Source organism: Fusarium tjaetaba (assembly GCF_013396195.1).
Source record: "Fusarium tjaetaba strain NRRL 66243 chromosome Unknown NRRL66243_c0000254, whole genome shotgun sequence".
Classification (NCBI taxonomy): Eukaryota; Fungi; Ascomycota; class Sordariomycetes; order Hypocreales; family Nectriaceae; genus Fusarium; species Fusarium tjaetaba.
Window position 1 is genome coordinate 92012 of NW_023501450.1, and position 12713 is coordinate 104724.

Consider the following 12713-nt stretch of genomic DNA (forward strand, 5'->3'; position numbering starts at 1 on the left):
AGATCCAGGAGTGACATTGCGATTCTCGATTCCGAGAGCTTGGGTCATGATCAAAACTTTAGACCATTTATTAAGATAATAAAAACAACTGGTCTAAGGGCGTGCTAAGGTTATGTAAAGCTTGCCTACGCCTGTCCACAACTTAGATTAGGGGTACCAAGTCTTCTTCCATCCTTAGTCCTGCACCCAGCGAAGGGGATCTTCGTATATCAAATGATCACCGCAACTCATGCAGAATTCTGATTCTAGTACGATTCCATTGTCAAAATCCTCTGTGGGTAAGGACGTAAACTTCTTGGTGAACCAACAGCAAGAGCAGGGATGAGTCGGGTGGGTAAAGCATCGCAACTGCCCATCAGCACTCTACCAATTGTGGGCAGCCCTATCACCAGTAACCCCTTCAACAATAGCCCGATAGCAGTAGAAGTACTTAGAGCTGAAATATGGGTTCTCGATAAAAAACCGCAATACATTTTGTTTTCGAGGATCAGTGTCCCAGTGTTTTTCAACAGAGGCTGCGTCAGGCCGGTCAAAGACTGGGGTGAACAAGTCCACACCAGAACAATTCAGGGCCGGGGAAAAACGAATAAGGTAATAAGGCGACGGCCTCGGCTTTGCACCTGGGGTATTGCATCCACACAGAAGGGAGACCGCACACGCTTTGATCTTGCCAGGATCATTGAGGAAGCTCTGGGCTTGTGTCTCTTCGGAAGGCTCAACGTGTTGTTTCTCAGGCTCGGGCTCCTGTGGTTCTTGGTTTCCCTCCGTTTCGGTTGCCGCACTTTCAGCGTCCTCGGGGGGCTCGCCCACGTTTTCCCTAGACATTGCCAAAAAGCGGCGAAAGTCCAAATGCTGGAAATAGTTAGTTTGCTACTAAGTTCCCAGGAGGGCATCTTCCAAACTCACGTCGACCGTCACCCAAGAAGCTAACATCTCTGAATCGGATGGCATGATGATGGTGATTCTGATGATGATGGAGAAGAATGTGCTGTTGATGTATTGATGTCGATGAGTTGTGAAGAGCGAAGTCTGAAGTCTGAAGCTTGAAGTCTGAAGAACGGAGAATGTAGAATGTAGAATGGAAGTGCTGAGATCACAAACGAGATACGATGGATAAAGACTCACGCGCGGAAGGGAGGAGGTGCGAATGGGTGATGCCCGATGGGTCACTTGTCTCATCATCACCCCTTCCCTGTAGACCTCAAGCAATCTTTTCTCAACGAAATGAAAGTGCCAGTTTCCTAATATACTATACATAAGAAATTCCCTCATACCGCCCATAATGCGAAACCGTAAACACCACAAAGCTCCCATCCCGTCCTTAGCAAAATTCCCAACTCCTTGACCAAGGTCCACATTATCCCCGTCCTTGTCCTTGCTTTCCTCAAGTGATTCTCCTTCCAGTTAGAAAGAACTCCAACCAATTTCCAAGAGTCTTGCCTTCAGGCTCGGGTAGGTTTCTTGTTGACTTCCTCCAATTCGGCCTCCAAGACTTCTACCTCCTCTAAAAGAAGCATGGTCGACTCTCTCCAATACTTCATCACACGGGTTTTCGACTTGAGACGTTTCTTGAGTTCATTAATGTAATCGGACATTTCTCGTAAAGTCTGTGGACGTGGGCTTTTCAAGCTTTCCTCAATATCAAAATCATCGCTGGGTTCCTCTGCGCTGTTGTCTGTACCGGCTCCTACAGAGTTGGAATGCTCGTCAAGGTTGGTCGGCTCGTCGTTGCTGGACCTCACGTCTCTCTCTGGTGTCAATAACTGCGCTTCGGGCTCGACCTCTTTTAGTGGTTGTGTGAGACTACATCTCAGCAGACTAGAAATAGTCCCGTTGAGGTTGCCAGAGTCCTCGATTTGTTGTTGAAAGCTGACCTTGCGGAACTTCCGGGGCGCATCGTCCTCAGAGTCGCTAGACAAGCGGCGCTTGGCCATTTTGATGTGTAGTAGATTGGGAAATGATAAGTGTCTGCAGTGAGCGCATAGTATGTAGGTTAGTGGCATGTGATTATGGGAGTGAGTGGCACAGATTCTGTAAGAAGATAGGATCGGTATTTATACATGGAGGATTTTATTCAATACCTGCTGAATGAATTCACCCATGCGTCCCCTTTCATGTACGACAACTTGTTTGAAAGCATTGGCCTTTCATGCACTGCAATGCTAAGGTCTTTGAGAGCGGAAGCCCGCATAGAGACACATTGAGAGACTCACAGCACTCTTTTCAACCGACCATTCACACGATCTCGCAGCTGGAGACAGAGAAGAATATTTGTGAAAGGAGTCATGGCGAAAAGATTGTCTGCAACCATTTGCCATGTTTGACTAGACCATTCGTGGTGGGCGTCCAACAGATCATGTCTCCTTGATCTGTCTATCATGTGGTCATGCTGATAACATTTCCAAGCGCCTTTCACGGATGAGGACATCTCATATATCATTCACCGGCTGCTCTATGTTAGTATCTGAGCTCGAGTCTACTCGCGCGTAAGTCATACTGCTGAGAACGGCCATCTGTGTGCCGCAGTCGTTCAGAGGACTGTAAATAAGTACAGTATATTGGCCCGCAGATGTTGGGGGAGGCTGAGGCTCATAATACCTAAGCAGTCGAAGAGCGGTTCGTGGTATTACCAGGAGCTTGACGCGGAGGTGGAGGAACTTGCCTATGTCCACCACCATACTGATCTCCACGGAGGAGCTAGGAGGTGGAAAGCCACATCCAGCAGGTCCAGCGGACCATTAGAACAACTAGAAAGGGGCATTGTGGAAAGATAAAGTTAGGAAGAGTCCCCGAGGTTTGTGTAGGCAATGACGGGATACTTGTGGAAAGGGTCCGAACCATGTTCTTGTCCATGCCTAAGGGGGTCTGCAGCATATTCACATCGACAAGTGAGTGAACTGTACCACTAACTGAATAACATGCTTTAAAACTTCAAATCACATTCATCTTGAACTCAAGATAGAATAGATGCTCCACATACCCAAGATGATATATTTGCCAACTCAAACCCCCTTTTCCCCTTCTATCCCTAGCCCCTATCGCATGAGGCACCCAAATCCTCATGGCTCACGTCGCATTTTGATCAGCCCATCTTCCCTTGTCAACCAGGTACATTTTACATCTCCATGGATAGAGCAATGAGGCCTTCGCCCCCCTTCGTCCACAAGAAAGTCAACCAGTGTTCCTTCGCCCAGTGACCGAAGACAAAATGACAGGTCGGGAAAGGTGACTGAGTCTCCAGCAAAACTCAGCAGTGCAGCTCGTCGCTTTTCATCCTCTAGAACAGTGCATAAGAGTGCCAGGTCGTTTATGCTAAGGTCGTCATCGTTGATATCAAGCGGCAAGTCGATGGCGGCCGAGGCGAGGCGCTGGAATCGGCGAGAAAGGGGATTGCCTCGTCCTTCTTCGGGCTGGGGAGGCTCCAATCTTTCGACTTGTTCTTCGAGTCTATCGGCGATAGATTCGAGATGAGCGGTGGCGCGGAGAGCAGTGTTTTCGGCATGTAGACGCGCGATCATGGTGAACAACTCTCGAAGGTCGCGTCTGGACTGTTCGGAAAAGGAGGTCTCGTCAAAATTCGCCTGCTTATTCGTCAGTTCCAGTAGCATGGATAAGACGTTTTGACATACTGTCCCAGAGCTATTGCTCTTTAAAACCTTCTTGTCGTTCGCTTGACCAGGCATCATGTATGCGTCTTGATGGATGACAAAAGATGTTGAACATAGCGGAATGAACAACATAAACAAAGTTGAGGGGAGATTATTACGACCTGAGCAAACAAATAGTTGGTTTTAAAGTGTTTGCCCATTCTGGTTGTATCTGTAGGCACCTAGAAGCCTTTGAGAACTGTCAGTCACTGCCACTTCCACTAGGTACCTTCCATCTCTGCCAGACACTGAACCACGATTAGCACTCGGCTCCTGCCGCAAGAATTTCTTGACATTTTTCCTTCCACATCATCCAAATTTCAGCCTTCATCGACATCCAGGAACGTCCCCCTCTAACGCCAGTTGAGAAGAAAGATGGCGTCGCATCCAGCTACTCCCTGCACTATCGCAGGCTCCGGACAGGATGCTAACGGTGACTCAGTTGTCAGTTTATGAACCTCCCTGTCAACCCGGGTTATTAACTAATATTCGAACAGGAGTCTCTTCGCCAGCGCTTGCATGAGGCCGAACATACCATCACCGGGTTGAAAGCCGAGCAGAAAGCGACGCAAGACTTCTTTGTTGCCCAGAATGCGGAGCTCAAGAAGGAGAACAACCAGCTGCGGGAAGACATGACCGCGCTTCGATGTCAGCTGGCTGGAACCGCTAGCAATGAAGCCACTCCAGGTGCCAGCGCGACAATGAGCTCACAGGACTTGAGGAAACTGCAAGGAATTATCCAGGAAGTGAGACGACACGGCAGCGAGCTTCATCAGAAAGCACGAGAACTTCGCGACTCTGTACTTCTCAAGCAAGAGGAGTTTAGTCGAAAGCGACGCCGCACGGATTCAGACACCGACAAAAAGGAAGAAGAAAATCCGGCAATGCAATTTGTCCAATCTTGCAAACAATACAACAACCAGACAATCCGTTGCTCCATTACCTTTTGCGGCGCACTCAAACCCTTCATCGAAGACCTAAGTCGTGCACAAGAATCACAATCGTCATTGTCTCACGAAAAGATACGACGAAATCTGGCAGACTTTGTTTACTCCGGAACTAAATCTGGATGGCATTGTCTTCGAGAGGTCTGTGAGAAAGGCAAGCTCTCCGATGAGATCAAAAACCTTTCCGCTTGCCCGCTCCATGGCCCCTATTGCGAGTTTCTTATCTTGAAGCACTTGAGCAATAAGGGTAACTTCAGTTTCGCATCATTCAGTGACATCGAAAATTCCACGAACAAAATCGCCTAGTCCGCTCAGCGCCGTGGCTTGACGAAGGATTCATTCGGGTGCGACAATGGTTAGGGCATCGGAGACAGCAAGGTCACTTGAGATATCACAAAATAGTGGCTAGAATCCTACCATCTTATCTCACTTGTGCTTCTCGTATTCTGCACCATGAGGTTCCGTCTCAGCTATCGACCTGGTACAAAAGGTTGAGAACAATGTACCCACTTATAAATCTCCAATAGTCGGGATTTTGCTGAAGGAAATGAAGATTCGACTATTAGAATGTTAGGAATACCAATCGCGGTTGGTCCCGGAAGAGTCTCTTTGGTGACGGATCTTCTCAAAGGCTTCTGTTCATCCTTGAGGGGATTGAACAAGGTCACAACAAAAGCACAAGAAAGTCTAAGATTCGCCGGAGACACTCTTTCCGACCTGAAACTCTTATGTTGTATTCAAAGCTCAATGGCTATTCGCTGTGTGATAAATCGCTGTAGGAATACTCCAAAGCCTCTCCAACCCCTCCCGAAATTTGTGTTTCTCCATGCCCGATAAAGTGCATTTGCATAGTCCCAGCTGCAGAGCTCAAATCTCTTTGCTTGCTCTATAGATCCAGACCAAGCGTTCACAATATTTGTTTATCTGCCCCTTTTGGGCACCCTGAGCTTCGAAATCATGATCTGTTCTTGTTTTCCCGATGACTAAAGCTGAGTTTTTGATATCGTCCCGGAACTTGTCGCTTACTCGACTCAGGCGAATTGCTGCCAAACCCCGACAACTCAGAGTGTCTCTCTCTGTGTGGGGTTTATTCTTTAATTGCCTCTGTTCCAAAGAGTGGCCGGTTAGCTGAGTGAAGTCATTCTCTGGAGGTGGTGGTTCCAGTGTTGTGGTACCTTCATCTGCATTGACAGAAATGCTATCTTCGTCATCGGTAGGATCGTCATCGGTGGGATAGTCATCGTTTGTATCACTTTGGACTTAGTTAGATACTTGTTCCAAGGAGTTGATATGACCTTCGTACAGTGTTTCTTCTTTGTCCTTCTTTATCTAATAGTAGGCTTCTGTGGTGAATCAGCAGAAGGTCAAGACGGCTTATCTCATATCATTACGCTTTTTCCTCATAGTGGTACGTTGGCGTCTTTGTTTTCGTGAGTTCCGATGTTTGTGGGTTCGAGGCATTGTTGAGTCTGGAGTTATGGCGGTGACTGTTCGTGGGCAGGAGATCCTTCTTAGGTCTGGTCGAGGGTTCTGGTATGTAGTGGTTTATAAATGATGTGCCTGATGATAAAAGGGGTTCAAATAGATGAGTCACGAAAGAGATGTTACCGTCCAATGGTTGATTGTAAGATGGATGCAATTAAAGTCCAACTTGCATGGCGTTGAGGGCCAAAAGCTGTTCTCTTGCTTTTGGGCTTTTCGAAGGAAGGTCTTTTGCAGACACTTGCAGCTACAGGCAGCTTCCATCCTCGCCATCAAGCTCCACCTCCAACTCGTAGTTACCTGCAACTTGCAACCTCCACCTGTGTTGGCACTCATATGCCACTTCCCAACCACGCGAAGCGACTTTTCTGCAACCCTCACCATGTGTTCGTACTTTCGCAACAGAGAAGAGGATCGCGACTGAAGAGACGATGGATCGCAATACTCCAGCTACGGCAACGGCAACGTAGCTCCCCGTAAGTGTTAACCTGCTTTGCACTCACCTTGCTTGGTCGCTCATTATTACTTACAGAATGGGGCCAACACGATGATACTCCCGAATGGAATGATGAAGCTCACTCGCGCTCTTACGCCAACGACCGAAGTCCCGCATAGGAGCAGGAATATCGTCAAGTTGAAACCGTAATGGCCGAAAATGCAGAGCTTCGACGAGACCTTATGCGTGCACAGAGGACCAGTCTCCAACTTCTTGACACGCAAAAGGAATCGACTGAGCGCATCCGTGAGCTCCAAGACAGCAACTACGGCCTGCAAGAGGAAGTCGCAAATATGCGTGCCCAGCTTTCGTTTGCCACTGGGAACATCATCAATGAAATACAAGACAAGGTCGATGCTGCAACATCCGCAGGCTGTACCATACGGGCTCTTAAGCAGCAAATCACTGAACAAACCGAGACAATCGAGAAGTTGAAGATCCAGAAAAGGAAGGCAGTCACAGAGCTCAGTCAAGTTAAACTCCAGATGAAGAAAAAGAAAACGTCCTCCAAATCAACAAAGTCAGAGAAGAAGAAGAAGTCTGGGAAACCTAGCGCATCTTCCGACGCCAATGCAGCTGTTGCTCCCTCTCTGATCCCTGCCCCTGGCCAGGCCCCATCTCTTGTACCGTCAGCCCAAGCATTGGTTGGAAAGGAGTTGGTTGAAGATGTTATGCGCGATCGCGTGATCCGTGATGCGCATCTCACTTCTGAAGTCGAGGTTCAGTTTCAAGAGGCTCTTTTGAAGGCCAACGTCGAGAGGAACCTGCGCGGTTTCATTGATCGAGGCAAGACTGGTTGTTACTACTGTTTTCACGAGGTTTGCGAGAAGGGACCTGATGCCTGGGTTGAGCAGCGCTGGTCTAGTGGTGGATGCAAGCTCGGGAGCGACAAATGCAACTTCTTGGTCAAGGCGGTCAGTGTTGGGTTTCATAGGAAGCTGCAGATCTACAATCCTGCCGTGCTTTATGGTTTCTGAATTACTGTTGAGTTGCGATACACTTCAACTTCTTACCGGGAGGAGCTAGGCAGGCGGCGGAGTCCCGAAATTGTGGATCTACCACACCGACAGACACCGGACCTGAACCCCACTATGCCGGAAGTTAATTGACCTCACTTGTTGAACTTGAAGCTGTTGTTGTTAATCCAGCCGCCACGAAACCTCACATGTGAATGGAATAATGAATGAGGGTTATCTATCATCAGAAACTTGTTACGTGCTAGTACTTGGGAGAAGAACTAATCTTGCCGCCAATCGCTGTCTAACATGTCCAGAAATAGCTATCCAACTCAAACGACACAAGGTATCCAATCTAGCCCAGTCGCGACTGACCACGCGGACATGACACACACCAATGATGACAACAGATGCCATCAAAAAGAGATCATACCCCCAAAATCTCTATCGAATTATATAACCACTTCATCACAACCCCAGACCAAAACTGGCCAGCCACTGCAGCGCTCGAGAAAGACCGCGACCTGTCGCAGGGACATTTGGCTCTGCATCGTGAATGTCGCTATTAGTCTTGGTGGTCAAGTCGTAGCGATATGGCAGCTCTGATGGCTCACTGTCTCGGACTCTCGGGGGCGTTTGGAGTGGACGATGGATCAGGCAGCGGGAGCTTTCATTGAAAGTAAAGAACACGGGCTCGGGGTGTGTCCAAGGCCACAAAGGCTTGGGATCAACGTCTTCAACTACAAGGGGAAAATGGTCAGTAGGAGGTTCAAGGAGTGGTCGGGGGACTCACGCCAGAGACGCCAATATTCTTCGTCGATGAGATAATATAAGTGATCAGTCTCCGCCTCCGTCCAATCTTTTGCTTGGACCATCGGGAGAGCACTCATAATTCTCGCCTGAGCTTGACTTCGCACTGATTTCTGCAAAGCTGGGTCATCGGGCCGTGCCCAAATGAGATACGCATTGACATACTCTGTTCTTCGAGATTTCGTGGGGTTATCGCCCGGCCACGGCTCCGAGAAGGCTTTGGCCCTCACAGTTGCTATAGGAGGCTCATAGTCGAGATGAGGGACTAGCTTGTGCTTGTTGAGATCTTCTGTGGACGCTATGGCTTTGTCGGAAAGGGAATCGGGCCAGCTACAGTTTGTAGGTGAGGACATTGTCGAGCTGGAGGTTGGGACCAAGTAGTAAGTTCGGAGTTGAGGATAAAAGGAAAGACATTTTGAAGAGTTGAAGATGTCTTTTATTGAGCGATCTGTCATTGCTTTCAAGTGACAGTGGAGTTTGGAAAACTAGGTACGATAGGTACCCTTAGGTAGCGAGCAGGTGCAGGAGCATTTGGTGCCTTCCGTTTGCTGAGCCGTTTGCCGTTTGCCGCCCACATCAACCAAATTTCGTCCACCTTTCATCTTCACTTCCGTTCCCCACCAAACGCGGTGCTTCTGAATTCTTCCCCATTCACCTCAATCCTCATCTGCACAACAAAAGGTGCCTTTCCATCGCGATGCCCAAGTCTGCTCCTCCTCCTCGTCAGGGCAACTTCCGATCCAACCCCTACGGAACTTGGATCTCTCCCGGCTTCACTAGCCAAAGCAACTATTACCCAAGTCCTGCATCCTCTCGCTTTGACGACCCGCCTTTCGGTATGCAGCCACGCGCCTGGGGCCCTCCATCTTTCGGGTCTCCCGAGGACCCTTATGATGTGATCGTCCCCCCTCCTGAGATGACCCGCGGCCAGCCGCTGGCCCCCGCTTGCCCGCCTCCTCCATGCGGTGCTAGGACTACTGAGAAGCTCTCTCGAGAGGTCCTTTTTGGGGAACTCCCGAAATCTACCGTGGTTGAGAACACACAAGCCCAAGAGTCCCAGCCTGCGGAAGACTTCAAACCTGCTCAGGATATCAAGCCCGACCAGGAGTTCCGGTCCCTACAGACCCAACCGCTTCCGAGGCAGAAGCAGCCTCTGAAGCGAGTTGACAGCATGGTCCTCCAGGCTGTGACTCGCAACAGCAAGAAGGCCCCCGACCTTCGTGTCGTCAGTAACAGCTATGGAGGCGGCACTCAGTGCAACGTCTACAGCAAAGTACCCTCCGTCTCCAAGGCGATCTCTTTCAATGTCAATGATGAGGAGGCACTCCTCAAGGCCTACCGCCACGTCAAGGCGATGAATCCCGGTGCTCCAGTTGGAGGCATCATGTTCAGCATTGGTGCAAAGGGCGACGCCAGCCGCGTCGACAACATCAGCTGGGACTCTTTCGCTGGTCGCTCTGGTCTTGGTAGAAGCTTCTCCATGAACCTGAATGGTGACAAGATTGAGGTCTTCCGCCGTGAGTCTGATTCTGCATTGTGCCACTGATTCTATTGCATACTAAAGATTGATAGCCCGACGCTAAACAGTGCGTCCTCATCTCTTCATCATGTCTAGCATCATGTATCTTCACAGACGTTGAGTTGGAAAAAGCAAAGGCCATGAACGAGAATATGAAGCAGTATACGAGGGGAAATGGTATGCATTGTAATGAAAGATGTCAACAATCATGGGATAGCGAAGTACCCGGGGCTGGATAAGTTCTTGCTAGGAAGAAGATTCTGCTGTTGTACCAATATTGATCACTTCTCGACTTGTGCCGTCAAAGAGAAAACTACCTGGATTATGATAAAAGGTCACCAGAATATGTTGGTTGCTTTCATCGAAGTGATTATTATTTGACATTCTACGGATCCCCAAACATAATTGCTTCGAGTAATCCTTAAGCCAGAAAAGAAAAAGAATAATCGACAACAAGGCAATGGTCCAAGAAAGGTTCAAAGAACTAGCTTCATGACTGTTACAGAAGTCGGCACATAAGACACAGGCAACGGAAGCACTCTACAAGACGTAAAACTGCCGACGGAAACAGACTTTTCATACTGGTTTCTTTTCTGGGCCCTGGAACTTGTCGCTGTCTTCGGAAGCAAATCATCTACCAGGCTCAGCTTTTATCCCCTTCCATAACCAGAACCACCCCCAGCTGCCCAGTTCTTTCCGCCCTGTCCTTGCGGTGCATATGAACGAGATCGTCCGTAGCCCCCACGACGGCGCTGTCTTTGCTTCTTGGTCTTGAACTTACGCTGGCGATCCTGGTATCGGACTTGATCCCTCTTTCGTGAATGACCACCTGCAGCCTCAGGAACGTCGGGGACGTGTTCAAGTTGTTCCTCCATCATCTCTTCGTCAGATAACTTAATTGGTGTAATTTCCCCGTCTTCAGAACCACCTATCTGTGGATCTTGTGCAGGACTTGGATCGGGCTGTTTAGCGAAGGGGTTTTGGAGGTTCCCCTGCGCTCTGTCAGGCTGGGTGAGAAACGCCTGGAATGGATTGAGCTGATCCTTGTGATGAGCTATGTTCTGGGTCAAGTCACCAGCGTCGGGGTTGAATGACCGACGGATAGGACTGCCCTCTGCTTTGAAATGTCCCCTTGGCTGAGGATTCCTAGGAAAGCCACCCAAAACTGAATTGTTCGGCAGAAAGACGTTATAGGCTGGGACTTCCAGTCTATCATCCCGACGATACAACATATCGCTGTGGGCGGCAGGCAGGTTTACTGCAGCATTGCAGAGCTTGCTCCTCTCAAGCTTCATCCAAACCCATTTGTATTCCTCCAATAGCTCCTCCGGCCTTGAGGGGTAAGTTCTCGAGGTCTGACTCGCGCAATATTGTAGATGATGGACATCACAAGAGATACTCAGCCCACAATCATTTAGACGGTCCAAGGCGCCGATTACGACATCTAGGTCTCCAGTACGAACCAGCATAACATCAGCTGCTTTCGGTACTGCGCGCAGCCCAGCCTGATCCGCTATCAATGCCAGAAGCTTGGCGTGAGGTGTCGTAATGAAGCCAGCAGTTTTTGATCGTTCTTGATGTAAGCGAAAGCACTCTAGTACTGGAGAAACTGAGAAGTTGCCACAGCCGAGGTGGCTCAAGATACTGGCCTCTTCCGTAGAGAACCCTTTGCCGTCGTCTGCCCGACAGATGACTGTCCATCTGACAATGATGGGGAGGAATCGGTATCCATTTGTCTCCTAGAACAAAGGATGTGCCATGATTCTCTTGAGCTTATCGCAGAAATGGGAGGTCCACAAGGGGCTTCGCTTCATTTGCCCACCATGCAAAAAGCTTTCACTACCGCTATTGTCAAACTCGAAGTTGTGATAGAGCGATAGTAGGGAGAGGGGATCCATGTTGCAGAGATGAAAGGAGGTCTCGAAGACGGAGGAAAGGCAAGTACCGCGATCGGGCAAGCGAAGTATTGCAGCCTTGACTAAACCACTCTCCCAGGATGCGTCCAGCTCATCTTCCTGAGCCTGGCTCCAGGTGTGAGAGTCGATAAGTTTTGCCAGCTCGTATTGCTCTTCTTCCCTCATTCTTTCCCTGCTGATGGTTGCGGATTGCCTGTTTCTCTCCGTGGCAAGATGGACTGAGTTTCGGTAACTCTTGATGAAGTCCGCGACAGCTTGACTCTCATATGGGTCGGGCGATGCCAAATCATTCCCATGGCCGAGCTGTGGTCTGTCGATAGCTCGGTATGGAGAGCCTCCATGATCGCTGGGAATATACTCATCACCCATCCAACTTTGGTGGTTGTCTCTTTCATCACCCAGTGCTAGCGCTGGCGATGGATATCGCCTCTGGGGTAGACGGGGAGCATTCTCCGCGGCGAGAGTCTTTTTATTCTTGGATCCTCGAGGTCTGCCTCTCCCTCTACGTATGGGAGGGACTTGTGCTTGAGAAGGAGTAGACGCGCTGTCATTCACAAGGTCGATGGGAAGAAGCTGGCTCCCGTCTCCAACCTCCGCCTGAGTGTGCTGGCTCTGGGGAGTTACAGGTAGCCCCACGCCCAGTGAGCTTTCGCCTGGCGGCGGATGACTTTCGTCCATTCTTTTCCTTGTTCGTAGTGATTGTATTTGATCAGTCCGTGCGTGCTGTTGTGGGATTCGAGGCGGATGTTGGTGGTGAGGTTGTGAAAGGAAATCGAAGAGAGAGGCCCACCCGTGAGGCGGCTTCACCAGGCTTTGGCCTAAGGCTAGGTAGGGGCCGTGCTGCGGTATGAATGCATCGCAGCCCAATTTCACAAATGAGCTCCTTCATAACCCAAGTTAGCGGCTGTTACCAGCCAAAGTGTTACTGAGGACCCTGGTA

At 49.4% G+C, this 12713-nt stretch overlaps 8 protein-coding genes across 8 annotated transcripts; 3 read left to right on the forward strand and 5 right to left on the reverse strand.

Annotated features, from left to right (window-relative positions):
* Window positions 1–363: 363 nt before the first annotated feature.
* FTJAE_10776 (uncharacterized protein) lies at window positions 364–951 on the reverse strand (the record flags this gene model as incomplete). Its single annotated transcript, XM_037343651.1, has 2 exons — window positions 364–852; window positions 907–951. The coding sequence occupies 2 exons, from the start codon at window positions 949–951 to the stop codon at window positions 364–366; spliced, it is 534 nt and encodes a 177-aa protein (XP_037202179.1).
* Window positions 952–1442: 491 nt separating this feature from the next.
* FTJAE_10777 (uncharacterized protein) lies at window positions 1443–1934 on the reverse strand (the record flags this gene model as incomplete). Its single annotated transcript, XM_037343652.1, has 1 exon — window positions 1443–1934. The coding sequence occupies one exon, from the start codon at window positions 1932–1934 to the stop codon at window positions 1443–1445; it is 492 nt and encodes a 163-aa protein (XP_037202180.1).
* Window positions 1935–3059: 1125 nt separating this feature from the next.
* FTJAE_10778 (uncharacterized protein) lies at window positions 3060–3683 on the reverse strand (the record flags this gene model as incomplete). The annotated part of the gene is made up of 2 exons (XM_037343653.1): window positions 3060–3581; window positions 3630–3683. The coding sequence occupies 2 exons, from the start codon at window positions 3681–3683 to the stop codon at window positions 3060–3062; spliced, it is 576 nt and encodes a 191-aa protein (XP_037202181.1).
* A 339-nt stretch (window positions 3684–4022) lies between these two features.
* FTJAE_10779 (uncharacterized protein) lies at window positions 4023–4900 on the forward strand (the record flags this gene model as incomplete). Its single annotated transcript, XM_037343654.1, has 2 exons — window positions 4023–4091; window positions 4145–4900. The coding sequence occupies 2 exons, from the start codon at window positions 4023–4025 to the stop codon at window positions 4898–4900; spliced, it is 825 nt and encodes a 274-aa protein (XP_037202182.1).
* Window positions 4901–6721: 1821 nt separating this feature from the next.
* Window positions 6722–7549, forward strand: FTJAE_10780 (uncharacterized protein; the record flags this gene model as incomplete). Its single annotated transcript, XM_037343656.1, has 1 exon — window positions 6722–7549. One exon carries the CDS (start codon window positions 6722–6724, stop codon window positions 7547–7549), a length of 828 nt encoding a protein of 275 aa, XP_037202183.1.
* Window positions 7550–7996: 447 nt separating this feature from the next.
* Window positions 7997–8691, reverse strand: FTJAE_10781 (uncharacterized protein; the record flags this gene model as incomplete). The annotated part of the gene is made up of 2 exons (XM_037343657.1): window positions 7997–8268; window positions 8322–8691. 2 exons carry the CDS (start codon window positions 8689–8691, stop codon window positions 7997–7999), a joined length of 642 nt encoding a protein of 213 aa, XP_037202184.1.
* Window positions 8692–9035: 344 nt separating this feature from the next.
* FTJAE_10782 (uncharacterized protein) lies at window positions 9036–9921 on the forward strand (the record flags this gene model as incomplete). Its single annotated transcript, XM_037343658.1, has 2 exons — window positions 9036–9855; window positions 9911–9921. 2 exons carry the CDS (start codon window positions 9036–9038, stop codon window positions 9919–9921), a joined length of 831 nt encoding a protein of 276 aa, XP_037202185.1.
* A 586-nt stretch (window positions 9922–10507) lies between these two features.
* Window positions 10508–12451, reverse strand: FTJAE_10783 (uncharacterized protein; the record flags this gene model as incomplete). Its single annotated transcript, XM_037343659.1, has 2 exons — window positions 10508–11189; window positions 11715–12451. The coding sequence occupies 2 exons, from the start codon at window positions 12449–12451 to the stop codon at window positions 10508–10510; spliced, it is 1419 nt and encodes a 472-aa protein (XP_037202186.1).
* Window positions 12452–12713: the final 262 nt, after the last annotated feature.